The 9,372-nt window shown below is 43.9% G+C and overlaps 1 protein-coding gene across 1 annotated transcript in view; it reads left to right on the top strand.

Annotated features, from left to right (window-relative positions):
* LOC111667155 (uncharacterized) overlaps positions 1 to 9,372 on the top strand; it is a 16,156-nt gene continuing 6,784 nt past the window's right edge. The window contains exons 1-3 of the mRNA XM_023422761.2: positions 1 to 423; positions 7,878 to 8,779; positions 8,877 to 9,188. Of these exons, the coding sequence (XP_023278529.1) occupies positions 7,957 to 8,779; positions 8,877 to 9,188 (1,135 nt within the window). The 5' untranslated portion in view covers positions 1 to 423; positions 7,878 to 7,956. The remainder of the gene's footprint in view (positions 424 to 7,877; positions 8,780 to 8,876; positions 9,189 to 9,372) is intronic.

The raw sequence follows: 9,372 nt of genomic DNA, 5'->3' as shown, positions 1-9,372 counted from the left end.
GATATCCACTGCACTGATACACCAAAGCTGAAAACTGCGTGACGGACTGCTGTTGCGTAACAGACGTGCCAGGCGGTAGGTTGGTAGGACGGCAATCGTGTTTATCCGCTTGTGAGAAAAAAATGAGAGGGAGGGAGCGATGTGAAGAGAGATGGAGCGGTCGGAGGGGGCGTACGTCTCCTTAACCGGCTCATGACTAGAGAGAGCTGGCAGCTGTACAGGGCTCTTGAACGCAACCACTCTCTGTATGTGTGATAGGATAGAGGACTGTTTTCACCTCCATCGCCGTAGTTGACTACTGCGGCCAAAAAAAATCGGTGAACTTGGCCGACGCTATTCCTCCTGGAGGGCTCGGTATGTCCTAGCCATCGTACCCTGCCGCAGAGAACGCCATCGGAGATGAGCCGCACAGACCTGCTGCAGGTACGTTGGTCGGTAACGGATGGACTTCAGATAACAGTTGTGGACTGGCTGCTATGCGGCGATACTTTGCGCAGTAGTAACCCATGCGTGACGTTGTTTCTACCTGTGCCGCGGTACTACTCGCTGGTTCAGGTTTCTTTGTGTCATCTTACCTGTACTTGGTTTCCGCACTGTGTGTACGTTGTTATCGGGAATAAGAGCTAAATGTCCTAGTCGCGAGGAGAAAGCGGCAGTTTGGGCGAATTTTGTCAGTTGGGTTGTGTCGTCAGGATGGTAACGAGCGCAGTAACGTCGTTACTGCCTTTCGTGACTAGCGCTGAATAATGCCAGCCTGTAATGTAAAAGATGTAAAAGGAAAAAAAAAAAAGAGTGTTAAATTGAGGAACAATTTGACCCCCAAAACTACCCTCAGTCCATTACGGTAGTGAGGTTTACACCGACACTTTTTAGCTAATGTTTGCTAACGTTACTAACTTCTAGCTTACTGACTGCAGCTGGCTTCTTCGTTACATTTAGTTACAGCTAGCTGCTTACGGATACCTCACAGGGGATGTAACAGAGGAGCACTCACCTATGGAAAATTGGCTCAGTTGTTCATTCATGTAGTCGCAATTTACGCATTATGTTGATTCTTTGTTTCAGTTCAATAAAGACCCCATCACTAGGAATAGATTAAAATTATCGTAAAATGCCAGTTTACGGCTTCAGTAGCCATTTGACTCGACCACTAAGCTTCTTCCATTAATTTGAATGGGAAACTGCCCAAATATCTCAGGAAATATAATAAGGCTCGCCTGTCCAGGAGGTGGAAATAAATGTGTGCACTTTTGTGAAACAGCAACAAGTGGAGTACTATTTCTCCATTTGGCCACTGCTTACAGGTGCGCTCAAAGTGTTGTGTCTGTGTTTACAGTATATTTACGAGGGTTGCCCAACCTCAACATGTAAGAGAAAGGCTGTGGCACTTCAGTGGACCCGGCTCCACCTGTTCCTCATCAGGATTTGAACTCATCCAGCGGAGGAAGAAGGCAAAATAGGGGGAAACCGCGCCAATGCGCCTCTCACTGAGAGCGCGCAGGGCAGGAAGCTGCTCCAAAGTGCTACTGGATGTAATGCAGAGGCAGGGCCCTGCCAGACGTCTTGAATTCAAAAGAAAAACAACACACCCTGATCCACAGACAAGAGAAAAAGGCTCTATCCACTTCTAAAGCAGCTCAACAAAGATTTACTCTCTGCTTTGATTGTATTTTTTGGAGAAGTGGGGGTTTGAAAGAATAAACGGACAGAAGATGATCCATGACTGAATGCCTCAGCACTGAGTAGCCTTTAAATGGTTTACTTTAATGGCTTATCTTGCAAAATAAAGTCATCATTCACTCTTATTATGAGCCACATGCTTTTAAACAGGCAGGATAGTTAAACAATACCTTCCAGTTGAAAGATGACATGTCACACTTCCCAGAACAGACAATCCCGAACTGTCAGAACAGTGGAAAATAAAGCATAACTCAAGACATCAGTATATCAATGAGGCACTAACCCACTAACCACTAAACACATCTGTTTCTAAGGTCTTTTATGGCTCTGGATCATTTTGGCTGTGGGTATACCAGGCAGTCAAGCAAATTCAATTATTACAATACAATTATAATTATGCAACAAGGACATCCATGCACTGGATAATACTTTATTTTTTATAAACATACAATTTGTTTGCAAATTCAATGATTGCCACGCAACACACCACTTAACACAGCAGTCATGTTATTGCATCCAGCTGCAATAAAGTGAGAGTCTTGGGTTGAAGTGGAGCTGTGGTTAAGTCCTTGTAGCAGGCACACAGTTTATGACTTGTGATGCCTGTAATCAGTTTTCCTGAAAGTGTTTTGTGGCTTGACATGGTTTAGCAGCTGTCTAAATCAGTCACCACACTTGCTATCTCTCAGGGTGTGTTACTGGGAATGTGTGAATGCTAATTTGAAGATCTGATTACCCTCAGCTCATAATAATTATTCACTAAACCTTTGTTGACAATGCCAATTCTCTGGTAAACTTTCTTTCCATGGTCACCTTTCATGTGTCAATTTTCGTAGCATGTGTTTTTGTGCAGAGGTCTGTGTCTGTGTAGATGTGTGTGGGTGGAGTGACAGTTAAAATGCCTCACCCTTTAAGGCTGACCTTCAGCCTTTGATCTGTGGCTCGCATGAAGGCGGAACATCAGTCAAAGTTGTTGTGGGGCTCAGCACTTTTAAGCTGGACATCCGTTTCAATTGGGGATCAAAAGCATCCGTGATTGGTTCTGGAGCCTCCTCTCTCTGTATAGCATGACCTCTCTGTGTGGTCGGCCGCTCCATTGGAGTTTTGATAGCCCCCCAGGCAGTGGAGCGCCACCAGAGAGCCATCTTTAACACACTTTGGTTTGTCTTAAGAGCTAAATGGTGAGCTTTAGTCTGGTGTAGAGGTCTGGAAGTTGGGCGGAAACTTCCTGGAATGCCATTTAAGAGCTTGTGTATCTCTTAATACTGTATATATCAACTTAATTTAAGATGAATAAATATAATAGTATAGTATGGTATGTACTATAGTCCCTGTTTTATTAAAATTATTTTTAATGTGGTAGCAATAATCAAAATGAGCAATAAAATATCACAGAAACTGTTTGCTATCCATATGTTATTTCAAGGTGTGGAATTTTTAACGGTCAAACCAGCGACCTCCCCCACCACTCGCATACCAACATAACCACACATACTCCCTCGCCTATTTCTCCCCCCTCGCTGTTTCTCTCTCTGTCTCACGTACACACAAATTCACAAACATACAGTGTTTCACAGTCTCACCTCTCCCCCTCCAGGGTGAAGTGCAAACAAGTTATACATCTGTATGGCAAGCTGATGGGCAAGCAGTAATACATAACTGCTCTTTTGTTGCTTTGCAGAGGTCCACCAGCCCTGTGCTGGTTTATTCCAGTCTCTTTCTCCGTTTCTGATTCTCTGTAATCTGATTCTTACCGTCAGTTTATTGTTTTTGATTTTTTTTAATAGTATTTTCCATCACTCATGTTCGTCCTTATCTTCCATTAACAAGCTCTCCTCCTCAGATGAAGGTCATGTCTCTGAACATGACTGTTAAATCCTGCTCATTAGTGAGCCACGTTGACAGTGGATACTCCAAGTCAACTCAGGTATTGGGCACTCAGTCAAAGACATGACTTTGTAATCTCATGCACAGCGTGAGCATGTGTCTAAACATTCACACATGTACTGAAGAAGACTATAGGGTTAGCTATTAATTTATAGCCACGCTAGCAGCTTTGGTCCAGACTGAAATATCTCAACAGCCTTTCGATGGATTGCTTTCACATTATGCACAGACATTCATGGTTCCCTGAGGATGCATCCTAATGATTCTGGAGATTCCCTGATTTTTCCTCTAATGCCACCATGAGGTCGGCATTTGCGGTTTTGAGTGAAATGTCTCCAAAACTATTTGATGGATTGTCATTAAATGGCGCAGGCTCTTCCGGGACCCAGGGGGTGGGTTTGCATACATACTCAGCACATTAAATGGTTACCATTATTTTCTACAGCATGGTCAACCACCTGGGTCACAGAAGAGCCTGCGCCGTTGTCCATCTTGAAAATCTACTTCAGCATAAGGCACAGTGAGGGAACTTTTAATGTGGTTTCTGCACTTATAAATAAACTTGTAAATAAACTTACAAATCTTTGGAATTATTTGTGAACATCACTTTACAATCTCAAAGTCTTTTTACCCAATTTGAGCCCATAGAACTGTGACAACTTTTACAATCTCGTCCTATTTCATCTAGCACCATCATCAGGTATACCTTTATTCTGTCCTGTACGTTTTTTGACCAAATATCTGCTAAATGAATGACATTTCCATCAGCCTGTGCCTCAGTGTCATGAAGGTGGCATAGTACCTGAGTATCGTTAGTGATACCAAAACAGTGCTTATGTTGATACCTTTTTTTGAGGAATGTGAACATGTTTTTGTACAAAATCCTTTGTTTCATTTAACAAAAGAAATTGCTTAAGACCTTGGCCTAAATAAGGTACAGTTCACAATTCGCAAAATTGTAGTTTAAATCATGAACTATCTGTTAAAAGAATCAGTAAACAATATTACATATCTGTCCAGACAGTCAATACTGTCTTTCAGTAACTGACAGTTTTCAATACTCTTAGCTTTTGGTCATTACCAAACAGTATTGAGGCTCAGTACTCAACGCTAATGGAGACAAGTGTAGACTAGACCAGTCTTTGTTGAAAATACACAGATCCTTCTGTCCCCAAATCGACTTATGTCTGTCCCTGGAAATATTCACTCAAATTAATGGAAATCTTGCACTGCCAGATTGTATCTGGCAGAGAGAGGGAACATTTGCAAGAATGACAGAAATTCTCCAAAACTTTGACTGTACACCCGAGCCTTTCTGCCAGGCTCCTTATGTAAAGTGACATTAGCTAGTCATATTAATGCATTAGTGCAGACATGACATCACGAGTGCACCGATTAGTAACAGCTGCTGTTGTACTGAGTAATGTGATTGTATAACCAGCAGGCCTATACTGTGAGCAAGGAGTTTATAGTAATCTTCAGATTGTCGCTTGCTGCTGTACTATTGGATATTATCCATGGGCATTTCCTGCTCTGGATAAAGAACGTATTGTGCGAGGGAGAGTGACGACATCTACACAACATGTACACCCCAGTGCAAATGAAATACAGAGTGATGTGTCCCTCGGCCCTGAGGGGCTGAATGTGATAAAAATACATCCATCTGCCTTCTCCCCCTGGACAGTCATAAAGGGACGTGCTGTCTTATTTGTGAGTGTGTACGTCTGTATTTTACTCACTGTTGAAAGGGACGTAGTATACAAGGAGGAGTCATGATTGGCTGAGAGAATGCAGATCTATATAGAAGCCAAACACCAAACTAGCTGATTAAACTGATCCGATCTTTGAAGTGTTTGGTTAGAAATGAAATCCAACAAGCTTGTTCCCAGTCTTTAACTCGGACTGCTTAGAATCTGCGTCAATTTACTCCATTTGTAATACTTCCGTGGAAACTTGTAGTAAAATTGTCTAAATCCAGTCAAGGAAAACATTTTGAGGGACCACTGCTGTGTGTGTGTGTGTGTGTGTGTGTGTGTGTGTGTGTGTGTGTGTGTGTGGGGCTATGTGTTTGTGCTCATGGCCCATGTGTGGAGATGAGATTAATACTGACAGCGTTTCAAATACAGCAGCAGACTGTTTCTCTCCTCTCACCAGAGCTTATTTGGCCGAATGCCTTTTGAGACTCATTAATCACTGCTGCCTACCTTCATACACATACACATACACATACACATAGGCTGACGCACGCCGGATTACTTTCCGTTAAGATAGTGGTATGTTTACTAAAAGCCATTTCTCAATAGTCAGCTTGTTTATCTCCAGCTGCCAAAGGCCACACACCTGCCTGTTAACTTTAGAGCAAAGGTGAGGCGGGCTCAGTTTCTCCGCATGCCTTCCTGGACAGACTGCCATATCGCCGCTTGGACCATAACAAACCTGCTAATCCTGAGACATAGTTCCCTCGTGACTCTTCTTCTTTTTCTCAAATATTCTTCTTCTCCTGTCAGTTTCTGTCAACTAGCCACCACCTTCCTCTCTACATTCTCTAAATTTACAGCCCTCACCACTTCTCTCAGTCCTACTTTTGTCACAGATCCCCTCCCTGTCAGCTTCATTACCATCACTGTACCTCCTCCACCTTCTTCACCCTTCCATCTCTGTCCTTCCCCTCCTTCCCATCCTCTCTGTGAGCCTCTCTCTTATCGCCACATTCTTACATCCACCTCCTCTGTTTCCTCTTATCTCTCTTTCCTCAGGGCTTTCTTTCAACCCTCATCCAGGACCATGCTGTATGACTGTGCTGAAATAACTCCAGTTAAATGTGGGACATGAGGGAAAGAAAGAAAGGGGGGTAAAACAGGGATTAATCAGAGATTGGATTGGCTAACAGCCGACTAGACCGAGAGCAGAAGAGGTGACTGAGACAGGAAAGAAAACAAACACTAAGGCTACTGTGAGTGGGTGGAGATTGAGATATACCACCACTTCTATTACTGTATTCATGGACAGCTCTTCTCCACAGCTGCTCCACTAACACTTAGTAATCAGGGAATTAAAACACAGGTGAATACACGACAAGCTCAAAAGCTTGCAGACTGTATTTGCTGTTCACTAGTTAAAAATTTCCTTACATACCTACAGTGTGCTGTGTGACTTCCTGCTTGGTGACTGACTCCTTGTGCACACACACATACTTACACACATTTTTCCATATACTCTTACAGATTTCTCACATTTTGCATGTGTTCATGGCACACAAAATGCATATACCAACCGTAGTGTGCAGCTGCAGTAATTTCTCTGGAGAACTAGACGTCACGGCTGTGAATGAGCCCTGGGTGAGTCATAAGCAGCAGAATGAATTCTCCCATAGTCACTGATGTCTTTTTTCTGTGTTTTCCCTCCTGAAGTTTCAGTCTGAAGTTTCAGTATGATCCTGATTCTTCTCCCTGAGGTTATCTCCTACTGTGAGTCATAGGTGGAGACTAGTGTGAACAAGGGAGGTTTACGTAAGTCAGAGGCTGAAATAGTGAAAGAAAAGGGGTGTTTTTAGTCATGCTAGCTGTTTAGCAAGATGACTCGTAGGATTGTGTAATCCTCAGGAGCCTGAGGGTTTCTACGTGTCACTGGGCTCTCTAAGCTTCACCACACTCGGTGTTACAGCTGTCAGTTCCTGGCATCCATGACTCAAACACAACTAGCATAAAAGGGAGTAGAGTAGACTTTGGAGGAGAAAGGAACTGATATTCATCCAAAGAACATTTTATGGCAAGGGTAGTGTGGCAAAAACTTAATGTGTCCATCTGCCACTGAATGAAACCATCTGTGACTTCTTTTGGTTTTTGTCTCATTAATTTTGAAAGTGCAACTTCTTACAATTTGAACTCTTGCCTTTGTGTTTGTCTGTGTGTGACGGCAAATGTGCCGTGTATTCTGAAACAGTATACCTTACCACACCCTGTGTGTGTGCTGGTGTCATGCTGCTGACACCCTGTGAGAGTTTCATTGACCTGCTCTCGGAATCAGCAGGCTGCAGTATGTACTCCTCAAATTAGACACAATCACAAATTCTTAGAGAGTTACACAATTTCATGTATTAACTTTAGCAAGCTATAGACCATTGCTACTACATAGACAAGAATTCTGCAGTGGATTCAAGTTTCAACTGAGCTGAATCAACATCAATGTGCTTAACTGTGTTTCTGCCTGTGATGATGATGTAATGTTTATATGTCCTTTATATGTTTGTGCTTGTGTTGCTTGTTTTATTGCATGGTATTTACACAACGCCTGTTTTTCTCTGCCACCAGAAGCACAGTGGAAGGATGGTGTGACAGCCACAGAGACAGACAGAGGGACCAGTCACTGCTCACCACTCAGAGGCAGACCATGGCTCGCATGCCCCTCCTTTTCCTGGGCTTCTTCCTCTCTTTCCTCCATTCTTCAGATGCCCAGATCATCATCGGCTCCTCCTCCTCCTTCTCTCCTCTGGACCTGCCTATTAATTCTTCACCTCCACCAACCAAGCAAACAGCTCGATTCTGGCCCTCTTTACCCCCCAGAGGGCGAAGTGATGTGCCTATCAGAGCTACAATCCGGGATAGGCTGACAAATACGAATACAGTGCAACAGGGGCAAAGAATGGTACGTCCTACTGCACAGTCCACTCCTTCTTTTATATCTGCCCTCTCTACGCAGAACCTCAGCAGCGGACCTATTTTAACCCAACCAACTGCCTCCAGGCCCAGGACTGACACAGCTAGTTTAGTATTCAGCAGGGCTTTTGCAAAGGGAGATGCTACTACAAAAGGACTGACTCCACCTCTGCCCACTTTGTCCTCCACTGCTGTCGCTGAGCCTGCAGCTTCCAAGCCAGTGATAGCAGGTAAAACAGAGGAGGGATCAGTCAAAGAGTCAGAGGATGGTGATTCACAGGGGTTAGGATCGGGTAGTACTCCAACAGTGGTGTTTGTGAAGGAGGAATTACCTGTTCCTCTGCCAACGTTTGACGATGAAATGGCACAGTATCGGCCACAGGCACAGACCGCAGTTTCTGACGTAAAGACACCACCACCGGACAGTCGGAGCGTGAAGCCTCACCTGTTTCTGCTTACAACAGCCAGTAAAGTCTCCACATCACCACTGACTGAGACAAGAGCCACACCGTCCCCTGTGGTAACACAAGCAACACCTCGGACTGTAGTATCAGCAGGTGAGAAATCAGATATATTAGAATGAGTGCTTCATGACAGTAAGGTGTTGTTTAGGACAAAATCTTGACAAACTGTGTCTTTTCCAACATATTTTAGGTGAACTGACAGAAAACAGTCCTCCCACGGACAGAGTTCCTCCAGAGCAGGACTCTGCTGCTGTGACAACTACCACCACTGGCTCTACTGATAAACAGCCAGAGGCCTCAGGACTTCCAGTTACTGGCCAAAGCCAGAAGAGTTCACATTCAAACTCCACAACGCCGCAAGTGACAACCACATCTACTGCTAGTGTGCTTACTACTACACAGGAGGCTGTGAGAACATCCTCAAAAGCATCAAATCAACCCAACAAAACAGCACAACTAGGAAGGAATACAGCCAGCACAACTTTACAGTCATCAAAGCCAGGTCAGAGACAAGGGTGTTGTGTTTTGATAATTCAAAATGGAATGATTTATGCAGCTGGGACTTCTTTACTGGAAGAATCTGGAAAAAGCTTCAAAGGAGGGAAAAAGTAGAGACACTTTTCCATGGACAGTGGGGTGGTAGTTGTGTGGGGTAGACACAGCAAGGCAAGAAAGTATGAGCTGGA

This window comes from Seriola lalandi, unplaced genomic scaffold, assembly GCF_002814215.2.
Source record: "Seriola lalandi dorsalis isolate HSWRI2012SDOR001 ecotype SW California unplaced genomic scaffold, Sedor1 jcf7180002054685, whole genome shotgun sequence".
Taxonomy (NCBI): domain Eukaryota; kingdom Metazoa; phylum Chordata; class Actinopteri; order Carangiformes; family Carangidae; genus Seriola; species Seriola lalandi.
This window is presented reverse-complemented; position numbering and strand designations above follow the sequence as displayed.